General features: G+C 57.5%; 1 protein-coding gene across 1 annotated transcript in view; it reads left to right on the forward strand.

Moving 5' to 3' along the window:
• COL13A1 (collagen type XIII alpha 1 chain) overlaps window positions 1-23,976 on the forward strand; it is a 142,335-nt gene that overhangs the window by 8,990 nt on the left and 109,369 nt on the right. Inside the window, exon 2 of the mRNA XM_047071960.1 lies at window positions 7,335-7,407. Within this exon, the coding sequence (XP_046927916.1) occupies window positions 7,335-7,407 (73 nt within the window). The remainder of the gene's footprint in view (window positions 1-7,334; window positions 7,408-23,976) is intronic.

Raw genomic sequence — 23,976 nt, forward strand, 5'->3', positions numbered from 1 at the left:
TAAATACAGTCACCACAGTCCCCTAATTACACTCTTTGGTAACTTCCTATTGCCATCAGGCCAGAGACTACATCTCTTAATGTGGTTCATGGGGCCTGAAGAGCATGGCCCTCGCCACCCTCTCTTGCCTCAGGGCTCCGCCTTCCCTCACTTTCAAAGTCCAGCCACATGGTCATACACTGCCACCACTAGGAGCACAGACTCTGGAGCCAGATTGCTGGGTTCAAGTCCAGCTCTGCTAGTGACTGGCTGTGTGACACTGGGCGAGTCGCTTAACCTCTCTGTGCTTTGGGTTGTACCTCTAAGAACTGGGAGGGTGATAGTGATAAGAGTGTCTCCCTCTCATTAAGTGTTGCTTTTAGAATTTAAAAAGTTAAACAAGTGCTTTGAGCAGTGCCTGGCCCTCCAGTCAAAAAGTATTGCAATCTCCCGGAAAGAGCCCCCCCACCCCCGCCCCCATCACAGTTGTGCAGTGGAGGCACATGGGCTCCGAACCAGGCTTCCCGGTTCGAATCCGGCCTTGCCCGTCTTGGCTGCCCGTCGCCGTGCAAGTGACGTGCCATTCCTCATGAGTGGGGTGCTGCGAGTGCTGAATGAATTCATCTGTGCAGGACCCCCCCCCCCCCGGTTCGTAAGAAGCATATGATGGTGTCAGGTCTCAGACGTTTTCCCTGCACCTCGGGGTCATCCTTGGGTCTCTGCCCTGCCGTCACTTCCCCAGCCTGTAGAGCCTCACCCCTACTCGCCAGAGCTCGATGACTGTGGCTGCTTCTTGTTGACGTGTGTGGTTCGTGGTGCCTCTGCCTGGACAGTAAGCTCCACGGGGCAGCCTCTGTGTCTGCTTTGCCCCGACGTGTCCTGGCATTTCCCGTGGCTCTGCATGCACAGGTCTTCAGTACCCATTTGCTAGAAGGAGGGAAGGAGGGTAGAGGCTCCTGGCTTCCACCCCAGCCCTCTCAGCCCAGCCCCTCCCTGCTCTGTGTAGGGGATCCCTGCTTCATCCTGCACCGGGCCCCGAAACTACCCCAGGCCCCTGGAACCTTTAGTCCTAGGCTCGTGACAGCCTGGCCCCTGCCCACATCTGCATAGTTCCAAGGGCCCCACTCCCTAACTCCCTGAGGCAGCAGCAGGGCCGAAGGTTAGCTGAAAGGAAGGACTTTCTCCTATGAAGGCTGGAAAACTCACCCCGGGGCGTTCACCTCCTTTCCCTCAACTCTTTCTGATCTGCGGAGCCTGGAGCGACACCCCTGTGCGGTTCTGGTGAAACAGGGGGGCAGAGGCAGCCCGTGGCATCCGGCGGCCCCTCGGGGCCCTGTTTCACGGCCCTGGGAGTCTGTGATCAGGTGCCAAGTGCGTTGCACAAAGAGGACTGTGTAGGGAGGAAGAAGACAGTTCCCTGGGCACACCCCATGGCACCCCCTCCCGGCCCCCGGAGCAAGTCCAGTTTGGGCGGGTGTGGCTTGAGTGTCTCAATTTCCTCCGTCTTGATTTCCCCGCGCTGATTTTCCTGCGCTCCGCCATGGGCCTGTCCCCTTAACAAAGCCCGTCTACGGGACCAGCACCCCCCCCCCCCCACCGCCAGCCATCCCTGGGATTAGGCCCACGCGCTGGCTCTGTGCCGCCTCCGTCCTGCCTCTGTGTCTTTGCTCATCACCAGAACGCCCCCCTCCCCCATCTCCATCTTTCCAAATTCTGCCGAAGCCCACGTCCCCCTGCACCGCAGGGAAGGGCAGACCTCCAAGCGATTAATCCAGTTCAAGTGTGGACCCGAGACACCAGACCAGACCCTGCCCTCCAAGAACTGGCTTGATCTCCAACAGGACGCCATCCCAGTGACAGTGTGGCACGGGGTGATGAAAGGGGCTCTGGCAGATGGGATGGCACACCGCTGTGGGCCAGGCATTGTAATCAGATGCTGGTGCAGGGACTGGAGCTCTGCTCAGTGTGGTCGTGTCAATGGGCAGCTCAAGGTCGAAAGGCAGGGCTGCAGGCAGGACCCTCTTTATGGTTTCCAAGGCGTTTTCCACAGCAACACCGGGAGGTTGGTGGGGGAGGGGGGGCAATAGCCCCATTTTACAGATTCCCTGTGGGAGGGGAGGTGCCAGGATCAAGGTCACAGCCGTGGAGTGCGGAGCTCACCTGCTCTGGGCTCCACCCCCCCCCCCCCACCACCACCACTTGGACACACCCACGTATTACAGAGGCCCAGGTGGAGCCTGAGCCCTTTAAGAGTCCTGGAGCTAAGCACAGGGAGGGAGTGGCCCCTAAACCCAAGGCCAGGCCTCGCCGCCTTCTCTGGGGGGAGTGAGTAGCCGCCTGGCATTTTCCCTTTGATACTGATACAGGCATTTTAATAGCTGCAAAGATCAGGCAGTCATGTTTCGGCTCTGGCCATGTGGGGCATTCCAGGAGGCCCTGGCCGCCAGCAGGGGTGGAGCAGGAGGGCTGCTCCATCCAGGGCGACTGGGGGTCCACGCTGGAGTCTTGGCAGGTTCTCCACCCACCACTGAGCCTCCTCTTGGACATTTCTCACCAGGGGTCTCAAGCTCAGATGCCTAAGGGGGCCAGGCTGGTGGCCTAAGTAAGCGAAGCCGGCCAGGGAGAGGTACTGTGATGACCTGGGCAGCACATGCCCACATAAAAGGGACGGCCATCTCTCAGCACCACCCAGTCGTCTCCATGGCACAGTGCTGCCAGATGCCCCATTGTATAAGAGAGATCGGAAGTCCACACCTCGATGTGAGATCTCCTGATTTATGAACAACCGCTGTTTATTGAGCACCTACCATATGCCGGGCCTTGTTCTAGGCACGGGCGATATGACGCTCCCAGTTCTTCACATCTGGACACTCTTTTTGTTATCTGATCTCATCTCATTTTATCCTTCTACCTGGCCTGTGTAGTCCCGGGGATAACTAATGTCATCCCCGTTTTATACATGAGGAAATTGAGGCCCCGAGGGGCTATATCTCTTGCTTAATACACAGTGGGAGAGCCAAAAACAGACCATGTCCTTGTGGAACTTACCTTCCTGTGATCAGCGTAGGCAAGAAGCAAGATAAATGAGCCAACAACGCAACAAAATCCAAAGGAGAAAAGTAAAACAGGGAGGAGGGATAGGAAGTATGTTGCAGGAGGGCACTGGGGGCAGAGAAGACCTCTCCGAGAGTGAGACGGTGGTTAGCTAGGAAACGAACATCCCAAGCAGGCAGGCCAACAAGTTCAAAGGCCCTGGGGTAGGAGAAAGCCTGGCATGAGCAGGAGGATCAAGGAGGCCTGTGTGGCCCCCTGGCGGCCATGTTGAGAATGCTCTGTGGGGCAAGGCTAAAGGCAGGGAGTTATCATGAGTTTATCACGAAGGGGTCGCCAGGAGGTTATCACAGTGACTGGGACAGAGATGATGAGGCTTGAACTGGGTGTAGTGCGGAGGTGGTGGAAAGGGGTCAGATCCTGGATGTGTCCAGAAAGTGGAGAACAGGAGTAGCTGGCCAAATGGGCGTGGAGTGAGAGCGAAGGAAGCATCACTGATGACCTCCAGGGTCTGGTGACATGAAGTCACCTTTCTCTGTGACGAGGAAGACAGCAGAGGGGCAGGCCCAGGGGAGTGGGGACGAAATATGAAGGGCCCGGTTTTGCCAAGCTAATTTTGAGATCCTATCAATGGAGATGTTAAGTCGGGAGCTGGATACGTGCGTCTGGTTGTGGAGGAAGATCCGAGCAGGAGGGGCAGTGAGGGCGGCATCGTCACGTACAGAGGAGACGTGACGCAGGGCGAGGGCCCCCAGGAGCCAGAGCAGAGAGAAAAGAGGTGAGCCAGGGCCCTGCGGCCTCCAAATAGATAAGAAGGAACCAACAGAGGAGACAGAAGGAGCACGGACTGGCAGGAGGGAAACTGGGAGGGTGGCGTCCTGGCAGCCAGGTGGAGAGAGGGGCGAGCGAATACTGTCACAGGCTGAGATGAGAAGGACTGTCCCCTGGGCTTAGCAACATGGGGGTCACTGACGACCTGGGGGACAGCGCTTGGTGGAGGGAGGGTCAGAGCCTTGCAGGGGTGCTCCAGGAGTTTGCCTGGGAAAGAGCGTGGTCAAGAGAGGATTTTTCTTTTCCTTTCTCCTTATGGTGGGAGGAACAGCAGCGTGTCTGCCTAATGATTACATCAGGGACGGGCAGGCGACAGCTACATCCCGGCCGCAGCCTGTTTTCGTAAATGTGTCTTTACCGGAACACAGCTTTGCGTTTCGTGTTTTCTGTGGCTGCTTCTCGCCTCCAGCAGCACAGCTGAGTGCTTGTGTCGTCGTGCAGCTCGCACAGCCCGAACTATTCCGCAGCTGGCCCTTTATAGCAAAGGCCGAGCCCGATGAGAGCCCCGGATGGAGCCTAGAGCAGGGAATTGCTGATGTGGGTGGGCGGGGAAAGCCTGGTGTGCATGCAGGTGCAAGGTTGGCCTCACGTGGGAGAAGCAGAGAGAAGGGGCAGGAGCCGTCGCGGGCGCATGTGGGCGGGTGTGCACGGTGGCGGGAGCCGCTGGCAGGCCTCTTCTGGCTGCTTCTGTTTTCTCAGGGTCATCAGTTGACAGGGACGTTGGGGGAAGGGCGCTGGGGTTGGGAAGGAAGGAGGCGGGAGAAGCAGGGGCCGGGAGCTGAAGGATCCAGGGAAGCACCGAGCACCTGCTGGGCTCTCATCCGGGATAACGGTAGCGAATTAGAGCAAGGCCACAGCATCCAACTGTCAGCAGCAAGTTTCCTGGCTGTCAAGAGGGCATGGAAATGTCAGGGGCCTGTGTCACCATAAATTCAGCCTTTGCCAGTGCCCTGCCCTGTGCCCTCCCACCGCGCTCAGCCCTCCAGCCATGCTGCCCCGACCCCCTCTAACACCCTTAATCCTCTGCGCCGTCTGTCTCAGGGCCTTTGCTTCTGTTTCCTTCTGCCTGGAACACACCCCCTCCACGTCTCCGCATGACTCATTTCCTTGCTCGCGCCAGGTCAGTGCTGAACGTCCCCTCCACAGAGACCCCTTCTCTGCCCCCCAAGTTTCCAATACCTCCTGCCATCACTCTGTCCGCTTTACCCTACTTTATTTTTCTCTGCCACACTTACCACTGAATTGGTTGCTTGTTTGTTTCTCTGTCTTCCCCACCAGAAGGTGAGCCCCGCGAAGGCAGGCGCCCCGTCCACCCCTTGCGTTGCATTCTCTAGCTCCAGGACCCAACCTCTGCTTGGCATGTCGCTGGGGTTGAGTGAGCGCAACCCTGTGCAAACCCAGCTGGCCTTGGCTTGTCACTCACTGGCTGGCCCTGCCTGTTAGCGGACGTAAGTCACATGCCTACTGTGTGCCGGGCACAGCCACAAGTAAGCCCCTTGAAGAGCCCACAGGTTATTGGTGGGAAGGTTGCAGGTGGATGCACATGGTCCCCCAGCGATGAGCGGATTCGTGAGCTGGGCTCAGAGCTGGGCCCTTCACTAGACTGTGCTGGGGGGTCATTTGTTTGCTTGGTAAGGATCCACCTGCAGCCTGACCTCAACATCTGTCTACCTAATATGTGTGTGTCAGCCGCCCTTTGTGAGCGAGGGCCTCCCCTTTGGAACATTCTTCCCTTCCCCTCCCTCCTGTCTATGTTGACCTTCAGCCCCCTTCTGCCTTCAGAGCCTCTGCCCAGCAACCCCCCCCCCCCACCGCCGCCTGGTCTGCTGTACTCGCTCGCGCGGGGGCGTCGTGCACCTCTCTCCAGCAGGATGGAGTGGACTTTGGGTCAAAAGATCTGAGGTCTCATCCCAGACCCACCGCGGACACAGCTGTGTGACTCCACCAGGTCACTCAGCCTCTCTGAGCCTCCGTTTCCTGACGTAGAAAATGAGATCACTATGAAATCTCCCTTAGAGTTAGACTGTGAGAAATAGAGGTGATTCTCCGGGCAAAATCGGCCAGCTCAGTGGTCGTTCCCCGGGGTGGGGGTGGGGGGCTCCGCAGACGTTACAAATCCTCATGAAGCTTTCCTGACCTTCCGTCTCCACCCCCCAAACAGCTGACACCAAATCCTATGACTTTCTTTACCTCTCCCGGGGCCCAGCCTGAGCGGCAGAACCACACAGCACTGAGGAGGCAGACGATGGAGAAATGTGCATTGGGGGCTGGGCCGCTGGCCTCCCACCTGCTTCGCATGCAGGGACCTCAGTATACTGGTCAGAGTCAGCGCCTGCGAGCCACGGTGGCTGTGGCTGTGGCAGCTTTACATGTGAAATCAGTCACTTCAAACTACTGGAAACAAAGTCAATGAAAAAAAAAATCACTGGAGGAACCGAATAAAACACATCTAGAGGCTAACTTGGCCCCGGGGCTACCAGGTTCTAACTGCCCAACTAGCATCCGAGCCCGGTGCCTGCCATACTCCACCTCTGACCTTGGCCGTGTTAGTCTCCCCGCCCTGTGCGTGGGGTTCCTCACCTGTAACCTGGGAGTGTGACAAGAGCCAACGCATCATGTGTGCCTCCTGGCAGGGGCGGGGGGGGGGGTGTGGGGCGGGCAGGCTCCGCTCCTTCTCTGCATCGACCATTCAATCCTCCCATTAACCCAGCGGGGCTTAATCCTGCTCAGGGTCGGAGGACTGCGTAGGAACGCGGGTAGCCTCGCCCCGGAAGCGTCCCTTGTAGCCTCTGTGCCAGTGTGGCCCACGCTGTGTGGCTGGGGGACCGAGGCGCTCGGCGCACTGCCCTTTGAAAAGTTGGGATGCTGGTGCTTACAGCCGTGTGCCTGTCCATCGCCACCATGGAAATGGCAGCTGCGAGGGCAGGAGACGCCTCGGTCTTCTTGCCGCCACTTCCTTGGGGCCCTTCCTGATTGGCTCGGTGCTTTGCAAAGGAAGAGTTTCCATAAGGGGGACAAGGTGGTCTGCTCAACCCCTCTCCCCCACCGCTGCCCAGGCCCGCCTGTGCCTGGCTGTGAGGGACACCAGAACAGAAGTCACTGTCCCTGACGCCAGGATCAATCAGGAGCCCAGACCTAGACAGGAAACAATTAGCGGAGAGCCGAGAAAAGTGGGTCATTGTGCCCGTGATTGTGGAGTGCAGGGAGGCCACAACTGGTTTATAGGGCCTTGGGGTTGGGGTTAATTTCTTTAAGAGCACTCAGAAGACATCAGACACTGAGATTCCCTAGATAGGACCTTCTCCATCTGCTTCTTATTACGCAGACGCCTGTGGCCAGTCTTTGATCCAGGAACAGTCCTCCCGCCGGCCCCCAGGTGGCCCTTTCTCCCCCTCCATCCCCACCAGCCTGCAGACCCTTCCCAGGGCTTGGCCTTCCAATCCGTGATCCCTCTTCTCTGTCTCCTTTCGCAGAAATGGAAGCTCCACTCTCGGAGGCGCCGGGAGGCCCCCCCGAAGACGTCTGCGGGGTGTCACTGCCCACCAGGTAAGGAGCCCTGCGAATAGGTGACTGGGAGGGGGACCGGAACCGGAGGCCCCCTTAGTGGGCGTGATCACACCACACCTGCTCGCGGCATCACTGTTGATGTGAAAGATGGGAATGACGGGATCTGAAATGCTTACCTCCCCTCTGCTGGTCAGCTGGCCCGCCCACCTGCCGTTTGTCATTCACTTGTTCACGTATTCGTTCATCTGTAAACCCTTCCGTGGGAGGAGGGGGAGCCCGCCAGGTGGTGAAATCACGTATGACAATGAGGGCAGGGACCTGGCTCGTCAAGTTCACCGTTGTGCCCCCAACTCCCGACACACAGTAGGTGTACAAAATTGTTACACAAATGAATGAATGAGTCCATCCTTGTAAAACTTGCCTGCCCTAGCTGGATGGCAGGGCGCTGTGCGTTTGCTGGACGGCATCTAGGCGACACGCGTCAATGCATACTCACACACGGATTCGAGGCTGCAAGGTGGTGGGGGGGGGTGTGGTAATCTGGACTTGGATCCCGCTTTTGCCGTCGACCGGCCCTATCTGCTCAGATCACTAGTGAGGACTCCTGTTCGAGTGCTCTTCCTGTGCTCCTCACCCGGGGTTCCCACTCCGTGCTGGGCTCCCTACTGCGTGGTGAGTTCAATGGCACAGTCCACCGTTAATGATAGTGACCAGTTACAGCTCACGAGGGCTCTTCTAGGTGAGTAGTCATTAGGATTAAGCTATGAGAATGACAGATGGACAAGTGTCACTGCTCCATGAGTAACTGGGATGGGCTATCCTTTTTTTTGTGGGGCAGGAAGGAAGCTCCAGAAAGAGACAATGAGGAGCGGGGACACCCTCGAGTAATCACAGAGGGGCTTGCCCTGCTCAGGGCCTCTGTCAGCCCCAAGTAGGCTCCTTTTCACCCTCTGCGGGCATGTGACAATGGCAGGACCCCCACAGGGCACAGGCGCCCAGGGGTCCCGGTAGTCCTCACCCAGGGTCCCCAGGCCAGGGCAGGGAGGCCAACAGGTGGTGGGCGTGTGGGAAATGGGGAGCCCACATTGTCAGAGGAATGAGGGGAGCTGGGGCGGAGTCACTGTTGAGGGCGCCACCACGGGAAACGGTGGGGCCATGACGGGATTCAGCTGGCCCGTCGGGAGAGGGTCGTCCGGGTTAATTAAAAGGGTGTCCAGAGTCCTGGGAAGCTCTCTCCCTCCCACAGGGCCCAGGACGTTGAGTGCTGGCATCTGGGAAACTTGTTGGCAAAAGAATGCCAAGATTAATGAGCTGGGGTGAAGGTGAGGGAAGGGTGGCAGGGCCTGGGCGGAGCACCCGTAAGCGTCGGGCCCTCTAGGGCAGCCCATGCTTCAGCTAAGCCTGTCTGTTGTCCCCATAGCTCTCGGTCAACTGCCACCGCCTTCTGCTCCAAGTCTAGAATGCGGCTGAAGGGCAGGACACTTGGAGCCACAGACAATAGAGGTTTGGGGTCCCGCTCTGACATTTATCAGCTGTGTGACTTTGAGAGAATTACTGAACCTCTGTGTCTCAGTTGCCTGGTGTGACAAATGGGGTTAGTAGCCACCTTGCAGCTGTATGGTGGAGACTCTGTGAGACAGTCATGCAAAGTACTTAGCGCTTTTCCTGATTCTTAGAAAGCACTGTTCTTGTCAGTGCCTCAATTTCTCTTGTACTTGAAGATGCACAGAAATCCTGTCAAACACCGTGCCCTGGTGCTGGGGGCCGCGTGGGCTGCACATTTATGGTGAGGCGGAGGCTTCTCCCTCTCCTTCCTGATTGGGCTTCACGTGTCCCGCCTGCCCTCCAAGTGGGGACAGGCGTCAATTTTGCACTTGGGAGAGTCTGGCTCAGGCAGTCCTGGGAGGCTCGGGGCTGGGGCGGGATGTGGCAGGAAGGAGGAAAGGTTCCAGTCTCTCCTCACTTCTGCTTTCCGAGGAAAGGTTCTTCACCTCTCCTCACTTCTGGGAGTCTGTGTGTGACCCAGGGGTCTTGGACTGGGAGGAGGGAGCGGTAAAGCAAGGGCGAGCGCTCAGAGGTGGTGGGAAGGAGGGGTGGGGAGGGGCCACCAGCAGGGACCCGGCAGGCAGGAGATGGGAGGAGAGAGCAAAGGCTCCTGGGAGGGGTGTTTAGGGTGTTGGAGAATCACCCGGAGGGCAGTTTGGCCCAAATTATAGATCAGAGACAGGTGGGTAACATCAGGAGAATTTAATAAGAGGACCCCAAATTGAGGCAAAAATCAGGAGACTAAGATGCTCTCCCAGCTTTTTGGAAAAGCAGCAGGAAAGGACTGGAAGGGCCACGTGGAAGCATCTCAGACAACGGAACCGCGGAGTAAAATGCATCTGCTGAGATGGGCTAGGTCCTCTCGGGTGGGTCTCTGCACCTTCTCCTTCCGTCCAGCCCGAGGGTTCTCGCCCCATGGTGAAGTTACCCCCTCCACGCTGGAGGCTGCAGGCCACACGGCTGCCAAGCTGTTGCCAGTAACAGCGCTCGCTGCCACTGCCCCTAACCCAGTACCTGCTACGTGCCAGGAACAGTACCGAGCACTTCATACTGATGGATGGCCGCTCCCAGGACACTCCAAACAGGCAGCGTGGATTTCTGGTGTCCAGACTCATGAGTAGAACACCACTCTCGTTCTTGCACCTAAATGATGCCTCTCAGATTATTTCCGTAGGGTCAGACTTTATAAAACCACTTTGTGAACCACTTTGAGGTTTTTGCAGGACTTATACCGCTGGAAAGTGCTGCCCACAAAGTCAAAGCATCATCATTTCCGTCCCGCTGGCGTCTAAGAACGTGCCCGTACAGAGATGCTCAGCGCATCTTCAGTAAGTTAGCATCAGTGATCATTCCTGAGAGGTTGGATTCTTTCCTGTGTTCTTCATCTGCCCTCTGGCTGGTTTCTGACACCTCCCCGCCTTCATACACCACACACCCCACCCCACCCCACCCTGAGAGTGTCCTGAGTCTTGCCTGATGCTGAAGTCACCGCTGTTGGTACAGAACACATAAACACACGCTCTTTCTGCCTCCTGTGGCCGCTGGGATCCGAGCCTGGAATCTTGAGCCCATGCCTGCCCCCAGTCTGCCTCTGTGGCTGGCTGGGCTAAGGCGGAGCCCTGGGTGTGTCCTTCCTAGTGGCAGCCTTGGGCCCCTGGATGGCCTCCAGAGGGCTCAGGACACATAATCATGGGCAGAAAACCCACCTCCTTCCCTTCCTACTCTGACCTCGCCAGCATCCTCCCAGGATCCTCCCTGTCCCAAAATAGCCACGTACTGGCTGAGATCTGACCGCTCCTGGGCCACATGCGTTGTTTTCCAGGGCCGTGATGGGCCCGCAGGCCTGGGCCAGGGTGCTGAAGGTGGGGCCTCACTAGGACAGTCACAGCCACAGAAGTTCAGAGGAGTAAGCGTGGGCCGTTTGCAAAGGATGTGACCTGGTGGGACAGGGGAAGGGCCTTGGGAACCAATGCACACACTGTGGGACTTCCCAGGCCACTTGAGGAAGCATACAAAGATTAGGGAAACTCCCACTCCTTGTTCTTCGCAACATATGAGGAGCAGGACAATATGGGCCCCAGCCATCAAGGAAGCAGCTCCTTCAGGCCCGCCACGCTGGGGCTGGGTGGGGTTGGCACGGTGAGGGATTTCACACGGAAGGAGCCTCGTCAGCTGAGCGGCTGGTGCAGATGGCTGTGGGGCCTCACCTCTGAGGTGGAAGTGTAGGTCAGAGTCACGATTTGGCCACCAGGCCAAGAGGTTTAGACTGCCAAAGCATGGATGACGGGTGGGATGGTGAGATCTTTGCATTAGCTCCTTAGCCAGCCCTGGTACAGAGAATGGATGGACAGGAGAGAAGTTGCCTTCGGCCTGGCTCATGGGAGAGCCCATGGCCGTCCACTGGTTTACAGTGTGCTGATGAGAGGCATACCAAGTGCCAGGGATCCCAGAGGAGCTCGGGACTCAAGGAAAACTTCCCCGAACAGGTGGCACTGGAGGTTGGCGGGAGGGCATACAGTTAGGGTATAGATTGAGCTGCCCCCATAACAACAGAGCTCCAGATACAGGGGCCCTAACAAGGTAGAGGGGAGGTGCCTTCCTTAGCAGGCCAGAGGACTGTGGTTCAGGGCTGGGAAGGTGGCCTTGCCATCTTCTTCATGTGGCGTGATGCTGACAATCGTTTTGTTCTCACCGTCCCTGGCTAGCGTGAGAAAAGAAGGAGGCTGGGGGAACATATACCCAAACCTTTAAGAGCAAAACTGGAAGGAAAAAGAAAATCCCGACATGCATCACTTCTGCTCGGATCCCAGTGGTCAGCTCTTAGTCACATGGTTACCGGGTCCAAGGGAGGCCAGGCAGAGTTTTTTTTTTTTTTTTTTTTTTGGCTGGGCAGCCATATGCCCAGATTCAAGTCTGTTGCCGTCAGACGTGGAAGAACAGATGATGGAGAGACAACCAGCAATCTGCATAGAGGGCATTCCGGGCTGAGACACCGGCCTGGACAGAGGCTCTGAGAATAAGAAAAAGGCAGACTGTTTGGGAATGGCGAGCAGGTGAAGGCAGCTGGAGCATAGAAGCAGTGATCTGAAATCAGGGTGGGAAAAGATAGCAAAAGGCCAGGCTGAGGAGTTCCAGCTCTCTTCCTCCAAAGAGAGGGAGATGGTTTTCATCCCGAGGGTGATCGATTAGCAGTGGCTGCCTGGAGAGTGCAGAGTCAGATCCTGAGGCTACATGCAGGCTCAGTAGACTATGCGGTAATCGCTTAATGATGTCTGCTGTGGGTGCAGGCGTGGAGAGCAGTTAACACCTGCGGCCTGGCTTTGTTCCCCTTCAGGAGATGATGTGGTGTCAGAGAAGGTTTGGGGAGCAGGGATGTGACCTGATCCAACTTGTATGCTAGCAATGATGTGGAGGATGCTTAAGGGAAGATAAGCCCCTTCCAGGAACGGAAGTCTGTGAGCCTATGCACAGGGCTCCATTATCTCATGTGCTGCTATTATGTTCGTGTTGGAACTGCCTCTCTGGACTTGGTTATTTTCCATAGGTGGTGAGAGGAGCTGGTGTCCACATGTTCTGAACCCTGTCTAGCCTTGCCCCGTTTGCCCTGGCTGCAGATTCCCGATCCCCCCACCGCCAACAGTCTCAGGACATTTTCATGGATGGGGACTATGGCCATAGCTTCCAGCCTGGAGAAAGCCCCCCTCACCTCTCTTGGACTGCCGCAGAGCAGACCCCTCCACGCACAAACACGCACACCGACTCAGCTAACCCAGAAAAGGGAGAATTTAGACCAAAGTGTCCCTGGGTGCCATTAATAAAGCAAAAGAGTGCAGAGCTGATGGATGTGTTAGGGAGAACATTTACACTAGAGAAATACCGTGGTCAGGTCAACTTTGCTTTATTTGCAAATAATTGGCGGGTTAATTCTGAGTCATTCCTGGCTATTCCTTAAAGCACATCCCTGAGGGCCAGCCTGATAAGAGACCCTCCTATTGGATTCCAACTCTCCCTATTTCTGCTTTTTTCTTCCCCCAGGCTTTTGTGCTGTGTCAGCTTCTTTCCCCCTCTCCCACCTCCACCTTCCCCTTCTGTCTTTGCAGTCCCGTCTCATGGCCCATCTGATCTCCCAAACACCCAGGCTCCAAGCCAGTGGCAACATCAATGCCTTCTTCTCCTTCATCCATGTACGCCATCATCGTTGGGTCCTATCAATTCTACTCGATGGCTCAAAAACCATCCATGGCTCCCTAGTGCTCCTACACACCCCACCCCAATGATAAGGCCATTTGTCTCTCAAGCCTAGGATCTGTGACCTGTCTCCCATTACGCTGTACTCCTTTTTCTTTCAGTAAAATGGACTTCTCACCTGCCCTGCCCGTATCCTAGTGTCTCATGGGTTCACATCCACTCATGATGTTCTGATTGCTTTGCTCTCTGTTTCTACCTGACAAACTCTTAACCCCTCCGGCCCTGCTACGGCATCCCTAAAGCTCCTTCCACCCTCCGCCCCTGCCATAGCCTTGTCCCTTAGTTCTGCTGTCTATGCAAACATAATGCCCGGTGTGCGCTCCGTGTATAATCTAGGCAAAACCACCCACTGGGGCAAGTCATTTGTCCTCAGATGGGAAGTGGAAACAGACCAAGATGGATACACCCGTGAGGGTTTCTCTTTGGCTGCCATCACTAACCGTTTGATTTAGATTCTGCAGACGCTTGGCCGCAAAACTCGGCATGAGGCTCTTACACACTGAGAGGAGCCTTTGCGGGTTTCCAGGCGGGAGAACCTTCCCCACCTACGAACCACACTAGGTGGCCTCCGTGACTTCTCCACCTGGATGCGTCACAGGCCGCCCATCCTCAGAGCGCACGCAGCCAAAGCCAGCCTCTTTCTCCCAGGCCTGGCCCTTGTCCAACATCCCTGGTCCTGGGAAATGGTGTCACCACCACACATGCCCAGCACCTGGGCTGCAACCTGGGAGTCAGCCCGGACACTGCCTTTTCCCTCCCATCCCACGCACCAGCAAGCCCCACCGATCCCACCCCGCCTCCCACCCTGCCGACTGTATCCAGCTCCTCCCCAGCGCTCCTGTTAGAACTGCCCCACCTCTCACCTTAGTCTCCGTAGAAGCCCCTAACCGGCCTCCTGGGATCCCTTCTTCATCCAGAAGCCTGAATGATCTTTGAAAAGCTACTGCATAACCCTCTTGAAAGCACTTCCTCCTTTCATTCGCCCTTAGGTGAAAGGTCCCAGTCCCTAATGTGGCCTGCTCTCCCCACAGGCCTCCCCTCCTGCCGTTGTCCCTTTTGCATGCCCAGCAGGCTCCCTAGTGACACCTGTGTGCTCATGACATCGTTTAGAGCAGAGGCTGTGGGTAAAGGGAGCCAGGGTCAAACCAGACCAAAGAGGTCGAAGAGGTCGTGCTTTTGAAATCAGACGGCCAGTCAATAAAGCTCAGACCCTGGGCTCCAAATTCAGGCCTTTGTGGCCCCATTTCAGGCAACCGTCTTGCCCCAGAGGAGGGCTGGCTGTTACCTTGCAGAGGTAGGGAAGTCCCCAACGCCGGGAGGGAAGGGCCAGGGAGGCAGCGTGGGAAGGGCACAGAGACCACGGCCGCCCCTGGAAATGCCTCTTGTCTCGCGGCCGTCCTCTCTGCACTTCAGAGCCAGCCGCCTGGGGAATTCTCCAAAGTTAATTTCTTCCCCGTTTCCTCCCCAAAGCACTTCCAGATCCCCAGCCCTCCTGGACAACGTTGATAATGTGTTTCTCCTAGATCGGCTCTGATAACGCCCGCTGGGTGGTCACTGGGATTTGTGGAGAAATAAAAATAAGGAAATGGAGAGTTCCGGAAAGGCAGTGTGTTGTGGCCAGAAGAGCCCTGGACTGGGAATCAGTCCCAGACCCTGAGGGACTCTGAGCGGGTCACGGTCCTCTCTCTGGGCCTCAGGTTCCTCACGTGTAAAGAGAGATAAGTGACTTGGAGGGATAATTTGGCAGCATCTGGTCAAGTGTTGCTGCCCCTTCTGGGATGTCCTTGAGAAACACTCACACGTGCATAAGAGAGGAAAGGGTGTTCACTGCGACACCAAGTGTATTATGGGAAAAAGGAAAAGAAAACCTAAATATTTGTCAGTAGCAGAGTGGAGACACATTGTGGGATATTAAACTGTGGTAGTTTCGCCAGTGAAATATACGCAGTGAGCATGGATGAACTTGACCTCAGGCCAGGCAAATACCTTGGATGCATCGTATCCTATCGAGGGAAAAAAGCAAAGTACAAGAGAATACTTACAGGGCACCTGGGTGGCTTAGTCGGTTGAGTGTCCCACTCTTGATTTCGGTTCAGGTCGTGACTCCAGGGTCGTGGGATCGAGCCCCGTGTCGGGCTCTATGCTGAGCACGGAGCCGGCTTGGGACTCTCTTTCCCTGTCTCTCTACCCCTCCCCCACTTGTGTGCGTATGAACTCACTCTCTTTCTTGCTCTCTCAAAAAAGGAGAGAGAACATTTACAATATAATTCATTTCTATGAAATTAAGAAACCTATAAAACAACATGACGCATTATTCACGGAACATATGCCTCAGTAATAAGTATATGGAGAAATGCACAGGGGTGATAAACATCACGTTCGGGGGGAGGAGGGATCACACTTGAGGGGAGGAGGGACGCGGTGAGGCCAGGGTGCCTGAGGGCTTGGCTATATTGGAAACTCTTAAGCTGGATGGTGGGTATGCCAGGGTCATGCTTGATTGAGATGTAATTTGCATATACAATGTATCCACTTAAAGGGTAGAATTCCACCATCACCGCAATCAGGTTTAGAACGTTGCATCACCCCCAAAAGAGACCCCAGGCCCTTTAGCGGTCAGCCCCCATGTGCCCCCAGCCCTCCCAGTCCCGGACAACCACTGATCTACTTTCTATTTCTCTGGATTTAGTGTGATGTTTTCAAGGTTCACTCACGTTGCAACATGTATCAGTCCTTCATTCCTTCTTATTGCCAAATAATATATTACTTTATCTCGATAGCTCTTTGAATGTCTGAAATATTTCCAGAGAAAACATTATTTAAGCGTTAGGGTTGCACAGAGGATGCTGTTGGATTAGAGGAAGCAGACGGAGCCCTTCGGGCTGGACTCTGTGATAATTGGCATTCTCCACCCATAAGGGTATGTCCCTGCTCGGGGCTTAGACCCCGTGTGGGGGGCCACGCCTCCCGGGACCCACGTCCGCGGGGCGAAACCCCCCACGACCGGCCTCTAACACCTAGTCCCCCTGATGCCGCACCGCCCCCTTTCCCCTCCTCTGCCCTCTGTCTCGTCTCCCGTGACTCTCCCAGCCGTGGCTGGTGGCCCTTCCTTCTGGCTGCCCCCACAGTTGTGCTCCAACAGCTGTTTGGACCCCCGGTGAGGGGGCAGCGCCCAGCCCTGCGAGGTCCTTAGCTTTTCTGAGTATCTGCTTCTGCCACTGTAAAACTGAAGGTCCCCTTGCCCGCCTGCCCGGCCAGAGATGAATATTCCACGAAGTAAGTTGTGCGTCCGTTATACCTCGCCTTGTGTTGTTCAGGGTCGGCTCTGGCGACCCTGACTCCCGCGTGACAGGAAGATGGGCCGGTCGGGGCTGTGCTGTCTGTAGGGAGGAGCGACTGTTCGGCGGCAGGAGCCGCGGTACCCAGCCACGTGAGGTTCTGGAAGAGGATGCCCCGTCTTGCCGCTGAATTCAGAGTGGGGGGTGGAGGGGAAACGTGGCTCAGGCTGTGGAAGATGTCGACTCGCTCCTACTTCCCTCTCTGCCCTGTTGAAGACAAAGTCATTCCAACACCGAAAAATTCTGGATGCCTCTATCCACAGGACACCGTGCAATGCACTGCAAGAGACACAAGATGGGTGAGACACGGGCCAGCCCTCAGAGAGGCCACGGTGGCCGTTTCTGCGGGGCAGGAGCCCCCGGCGTGGAGCCCAGCGCTCCAGGCCTCGCTCTTTGGCATTGGAAAAGCCACTAACTTCTCTGAGTTTCCGTGAGCTCATCTCTTACATATAAATAATGATCTCACAGGGTTACTGCTAAAGCACCCGGTCAACTGTGGAGTCCCACACCGTGAAACACATTTAGGGGAAAAGCAGCTAGGCTCGCCCGCCATGCAGTCACGTCGCGGGACGCAGGCTGTGTGCGTGCTGGGGGCTGTGAAGAGCCATGGGGGCGGCAGAGGGAGGGGCGGTCACAAGTGGGGTGACGGTCAGAGGACCTTACAACTGCGGTTTATGGAGGGACTCACCCTCCCTGCGCGCCACAGTGTCCAGCCGCAGCCCGGAGCGGGAACGGCTGGGCGGCGGGGGCTTTTCTGAAAGTTCGTTACCCATATGGAGGCAGGCTGTCGGCTTCGCTGTGTCCCGAGAGAGAGACAAGCCACCTTTGTAGCAGCTGTTGGTTGGGGCGTGGGTGATTCTGGAAATCTGCAGGAACTCCAAAGAATCATGGCCAGCTGTGCGGCAGGGGGGAGTCACAGGTACACAGCGGCACCTGCTGTGTGTCAACTTCTCCCCATCTGTCCACCTCCCTGTCTCAGAGAGGCCCGCAGAGGAGACCAGGAGAAAGAAGGAAACCATGCTGCCCGAGGTCCCAGGGGGCCATCCACTCCTGTGATGATTTCACGTGTTCGTATCCCACGTTCACCCGTCAGAGTCTTTCCCTGAGAACCTTCCCTGTGAGGGCAGAAACCGTGGCCAGGCGAGTTCAGTGAACCCCCACTTTCCACCTCCTCACCCCCTGCGCACCAGTGGCCTGACTTCTGGGCTGGCTGTGTACCCTTTAGGGTTGTAGGCTGCCTGGGGGCTGCACGGCGAGCGACCTCGGCCCACGGAGGGTTATAAGCTGTTCAGTGCCCTGGGGATACAAGGTGAATCATAATCCTTCCTATCCAGGGTGAGGTAAATGCTAAACAAGGTTGGAAAATGCAAGAGAAGGAGTGATTACTTTTATTATTTTTTAAATGTTTATTTGTTTTTGAGAGAGAGAGAGAGAGGGAGCGGGGAGGGGCAGAGAGCGAGGGAGACATTGAATCTGAAGCAGGCTCCAGGCTCTGAGCTGTCAGCAGAGAACCCGATGCCGGGCTCGAGTTCACAAACCATGAAATCATGACGCGAGCCAAAGTCAGATGCTTAACCGACAGAGCCACCCAGGCGCCCCTTAGGAGTGGTTACTTTTAAAAGGAGGAATCAAGAAAGGGTTCGTGGAAGGGGGAGCATTCGAAGCAAGCTGTGAAACACAAGGAAGTTGTCAGTAAGTAAAAACACACATAAAGACATTGTGAGCTAAGGAAACGGTGTAGTAAAAGTGTAGAGACCTAAGGAATGTGCTTTTTCTCCCCTTCCCCACTCTGGGAACGGAGGAATCATCTAGAATGACGGTAGCGAGCTCCCATGGAGGGATAGAGTAAGAGATAAGGCTGGGAAAAGGTTGGGGTGGGGGAGGTAGGCACGGAGGGGGTTGGACGTCACCCTGAAGATGCCAGGAGGGTCTCTCCGAAAGGGTGCGACACGATCCCGCTGTGCGAAGCCGCGCTTGAGGATAAATCAGAACCAACCAAGGAGCCAGGAAGAGGCCTCAGTGGCCCCACTAAGAGAAGACACGGGGTGGCATGTGGAGGGGGCAAGGGGAGTGGTAAAAGGGAAGGTACAGAAGTAAAGTGGCAAGCGTTGGCCATTGGGCAAGTGGCCCAGGGACAGCTCGTGGCAGAGGTGAGCCTGCGAGCCCCGGGGACCAGTAACGATCCCGCCTGCGTTTGCATTAGGAGAGAGCATCATGCTCACGCCTTAAACACAGGACAGCTTCTATTCCCATCACGCAGCCTGCGATGTGGGGCTGCGGTTCTGCCCAGTTCGAAGACGAGGCCGCTGAGGCCCTGACGTCTGGAGAGCGCCCTGGGTCGGCGGCTGGGAGACAGACCGGACTTGAGCCCAAGTCTTCGAATGCCAGCGCCTTTGCCCACAGGGACAGAACAGAAGGGAGTCGGGTGGAGACGAAGGAGGCAGAGCTCTCCTGGGGACAATCTGGGGGTGGGGTGGGTGGGGAGGCAGGGTGTCCCCGTGGAAGAGCTGAGGGCCCCGGGAGGGCTCGTCTCAGCGAAGGTGGGTTGAGGAAAGCGCCGACCTTTGGCCTCAGAGAGGAGAGGCCTTCATCTGGCCGGCTGCTGAGGTCACTGCTCAGGGCAGAGAGGCCAGGGGCACGTTTTGCTGGACAGTCACCTCCCGTGCTGGCGCCGGCCCCACGTGTGCTGTGGAGCTAGGGGCTTGTCCCAGGCTGCCCAGGGCAGAGGGGTCCCTGCGCAGACGCAGCAGAGGGCCCCGGGTCCGGCCTCTGCCCCCTGTGCCCCATAGGGTCCCAAGGGAGGCCCCACCATGGTGACACTAAAGGCACGCCAGTGCTGCTTTACAGAAAAGGGACAGTAAGTCCCCTATAAGGGACTAGAAGGTGGGATATGCTGGATACGCGGATGCAGCCCTCAGGTCCTCCTCCTGGAGCCTCCCCGGCCGCCCGCTCCGTCGCCGGCTGCCCCCGTGCCTGTCACAGCCCCGCCAGCCTCTCACACTGGTGACTCCCTGGCGGGCTCCTGCTCCACCATCAGGGCGGCCTGGACGGTCTCGCCTCGCACACCTCACTTCACCCTCCCCGTGTCTCTCCGAGGCGATGCCTCACATGGCCAGTGTTTTCCAGATGAGGACCCCAAAGCGCCGGGCACTTCCATCGGGGAGACGGGCTCCGGAAGCAGCGGGGCTTCGGGTCACCTCCTCCGGCGAGCCGCTCGCTTCCCCGCAGCGCGACAAGGGAACCCGGGCTGGGCAATGGCTCATCCAGGGAGGCGGTGAGGCCAGATGAGGCGGGAGGACATTCGCTCGCAGTGACCGCGGCGTGTATCTGTGCCAGGCACTGTCATGAGTACTTGATCACATTAGCTCGTGCAGACCTCATATTCGCTTCATATGGCCGATGCTGTCGTCGTCTCCAGTTTGCATACGGGAAGACTGAGGCCTAAAGCGCTGCGCGATGCGGCCAAGGTCACAGAGCTGGTCTGTGCTGGAGCCGGAATTAACTTGCTCAGAGGGAACCGGGACAGTCAGAAGGCAGACTTGCTTTCCCTCTCTCTGTCTCTGTGCCTCTGCGTCTTTCAGTCACTCTGGAGCCCTGGCTCGATGCCCTGCCCCGTCCTCAGGAGAGTAACAGTCCGGGGAAGGATGCACGGGGCGAGCCGCGGCTGCTGCAGAGGCCAAGGGCTCAGGTGGGGCCGGCCCGCAGGTGGTGGCCCCGTGTGTGCGTGCTTTGTGTCCCGGGCCCGGCCCCTGGATCCCAGCCCCTAAGAGGTGAGCCACAAGGCAGGGACCCCGTGGCGAACCACACTGTTGATGGGGGCCTGTTTTTACTTAAGGCACCAGCAGCCTCGGGGCTCAGCTCCTGGGTGAGAAGCAGGAGGGGCCCCCAGCACAGCGGGGAGATGGCTGGGCCTGTGGGGGCACGGCAGAGGCTGCCGGGGGCAGGGCAGACAAGGAAAGGAGGAGAGGATTACGAAAGGGTCAGACCCTCCGGAAGCTGAGTGGCAGCGGGGCCGGCCTGGGCTGTCATTCTTTCCAGCTCGCTTCACAAACTTGTTTCCAGACTTCTTCCCATCCCCTCCGGCCTTTGCCATCTGTCTGTGTGTGGCGGGCACGGCGGGCCAGGCACCATGGGAGCGTCCCCAGTGGGACGGGGGTGCAGCCGAAGGAGCTGGAGGTGGGAGGTGGCTGGGCCGGGGTTGGGCAGGGCTACCTCCTTTGGCCGGCCAACCCCCCACCCGGGGAAGACCCCGGGGAGGCTCCCGGAGGCTGGGATGGGTGTCGGGCCGGGGAGCAGGGCTCCAGCAGAGCCCGCCCAGCACCCCAGCCCGCCTAAGTGGGGAGGGAATGCGATGAGCCGGCCTGGCGCGGAGCCACAGGAAAATGCCCAGCGGGCGACGGGTATATAAGTGGATGCTGGCTCTCCGCATAGCTATGCGAGTGGTCACGGCGTGGCCTGGAGCACCACGACAAGCTGGCAGGAGGGCGGGACAGGCCCCAGACCTCCTGGGGGCAGCATGTACGGGGAAGAGAGGCCACCTGTTCCCGGACCTGCCTGCTGTGGGCATGGACGGCCGACCGGTCTGTGTCCCCAGGCTCCGGGACACCCAGGGCTCGAGGGCTTTGGCGGCCTAACTGTCCCCTTCATCGCCCTTTAGGCCTGGAATCTGCTGCCAGTCCTTCTCAAATGAAGAATTTCCGTTCCCTCACGGTGCTCATGAGTCTGGGCGTGGTGGCCTTGCCCATTAATCACGACTGTATGGAGGTGCTGGTCCTGATGGATGGGTCCCGCGTTCTTACAGTCCCAGATCCTTGACAGGGTCATCCCTGCTCTGTTGGTCTTCCTGATCGGCACCCAGGGGGCAACGGCCAGCACTCGGTGCTCTGTTTTTACCTCAAGGAATGGGCATGAGAAAGGGGTAGACGACTCATGGGACCGAAAGGGGCACTGGGTCTGAGACACAGCCCTGGAAGTCCCCGGAGATTTTCTTTCTCGACACCGTTCCGTCATCCTGAAGTTCTGCGCCCCTTTTTCCTAAAAGGGCCGTGCTCTGGATAACCGAGCTTCTGTTCTGCTCACTCGGGGCTGTGCGTGTCTGCCATGCCCGCGGCGCGCCTAACGTCTTGTAGCTGCAGACCATTCATTTTCCATCCCCGCCTCAGCGCTTTGCTTCTTCTCCGCCAACCGTGAGAGGGAACTTGACTTTGGAAAGTCTGTTCGACTCTAGAAGAGTATAGCTCCCAACCCTTACGATGGCACTCTCATTGTGCTCCCCAACGTGGTTGAGGGAGAAGCAGGAGGAATAAGCCACGCATTAGGGGAGGAAAGGCAAGGAGCCTCTACTCTGGGGGTGGGCTTGGCCTAATTCCAGATCCAAAGAGCCCCCCCCCGGGGCAGATATGGAGGGGGACTCTCTGCCCGTCCAGCCCTGCAGGGACCGAGGCCGCGTGCCTCCTCCTTCCGGCTGCCCTGTCCACACCAGAGGGAGGTCAGGGGTCACCTCAGGCGGAGCGGGTCAGTGGCAAACCCTTTTGTGGAAGAGAACCTTACAGAGTCGGACATACACGTCATGTAAGTGTGAGAGCGGAGAGCCCCACAGGTGGGGTGGGGAGGGGGACTTGGGTGCCCCTGGAGCCCCCTCTGGCCACCTCAGAGCTCTAGGAGCAGGATAGAAAGTCCACTGGTGTCCCCTCACTCGTTTTGTAGTTGGAAAATGAGGCCCTGAGGGGACACAAGGAACGTGCCCTCACCTGCACAGCCACGTGGGGAATGGAGGCACTCTCCGTTTGTCCCCCACATGGTCCCCGGGGCCACCGCTGGGGTCACGGGGAGGCAGGGGTTTCATGGACACGAAGGCAAGGCTGAGGGACATAAAACAGCCCGCTGGCCAGGGTCCACCAGCGGCACAGGTCCTGGCTGCCTCCCGAGGCCAAGAGCTGTAGCCAAGCTGGGTGTGTGGTTCCGGAAGCCGGCAGACAGCCCGTTCTTCCTGACAGAACAAAACATGCTGCCACGTCCCTATGACCGACTGGCCCCTGAGGCCGCCACCACCCACCGCACAACTATTTCTAGGAATGAAGTCAGGTCCAGCCTTCCCTGCTCTCCCCGGGGCACTTCCTCACTCACGCTTCTCCTTGCCCCTGGGGAGGGTAACAGATCCCCTGCGAGTCAGGAATTGGCCTTGGCTCTCACTTCTGCATCGTCTATGCTCATGCCCCTTGTGGGGGTCCTCGAGGCAATAGGATCACGTGTCTATAGAATAACAGGTTGCAAAATTGTGGGAAGGAAGGAAAGAATAAAGGAAGAGAGGGAAGGAGGGAGCGAGGGAGGAAGGGGGAAGGGAGGGAGTGAGGGGGGAAGGGAGGGAAGGAGGAAGGAAGGGAGGGAGGAAGGGAGGAAGGAAGGAAGGAAGGAAGGAAGGAGAAAGGAAGGAAGGAAGGAAGGAAGGAAGGAAGGAAGGAAGGAGGAAGGAAGGGAGGAGGAAGGAAGGAGGAAGGAAGGAAGGGAGGAGGAAGGAAGGAAGGGAGGAAGGAAGGAAGGAAGGAAGGAGGAAGGAAGGGAGGAAGGAAGGAAGGAAGGAAGGAAAGGAAGGAAGAGGGAAGGAGGGAAGAGGGAGGGAGGGAAGAAGGAGGAAGGAAGGGAGGGATGGAGGAAGGAAGGGAGGAAGGAAGGAAGGAAGGAAGGAAGGGAAGGAGGAGGAAAGGAGGGAAGAGGGAGGGAGGGAGGAAGGAGGAAGGAAGGGAGGGAGGGAGGAAGGAAAGGAAGGAAGGAAGGAAGGAAGGAAGGAAGGAAGGAAGGAAGGGAAGGAGGAGGAAAGGAGGGAAGAGGGAGGGAGGGAGGAAGGAGGAAGGAAGGGAGGGAGGGAGGAAGGAAAGGAAGGAAGGAAGGAAAGGAAGGAGGAGGAAAGGAGGGAAGAGGGAGGGAGGGAGGAAGGAGGAAGGAAGGGAGGGAGGGAGGAAGGAAAGGAAGGAAGGAAGGAAAGGAGGAAGGAAGGGAGGAAGGGAAGGAAGGAAGGAGGGAAGGAGGAAGGAAGGGAGGGAAGGAGGGAGGAAAGAAGGAGGGAGGGAGAGAGGGAGGAAGAGGGGCACAGAGAGAGAGAGAGAAAAGGAGAGAGAGGCATACAGAGAAGGAACCAGATTTAATGATCCGAAGGAAGCCCCGGCTGGGGGCCCAATCCTGATGTCCATTGCCATAGCTATCCAGTGGGGTGCATGCTCTTCATAGCATCTGCCCACCTTAGACACCAAGCCCCCCTCGGATACGGTGAGCCACCTTCTTGGTCTTGAGAAGCTCCGAGGTCTGCCAGCCCTTCTCCATTCCTGTGTACCCCGGTCTTTGTCATCCGGCTGGCACAGGAGGCTTGGGCCCTGTGGACAGATTGTCCCTGGACCCTCCATCCATGGTGCCGTGGGCAGGGCACAGTCTGCCCCTGAGCCAAGGCAACAAGCAAGCCTTTCCTCGCCTTGCAGGGGGCCAC

This window comes from Lynx rufus, unplaced genomic scaffold (assembly GCF_022079265.1).
Source record: "Lynx rufus isolate CCGP_SWC_20201006 ecotype Redwood Valley unplaced genomic scaffold, mLynRuf1.p SCAF_11, whole genome shotgun sequence".
Lineage (NCBI taxonomy): Eukaryota > Metazoa > Chordata > Mammalia > Carnivora > Felidae > Lynx > Lynx rufus.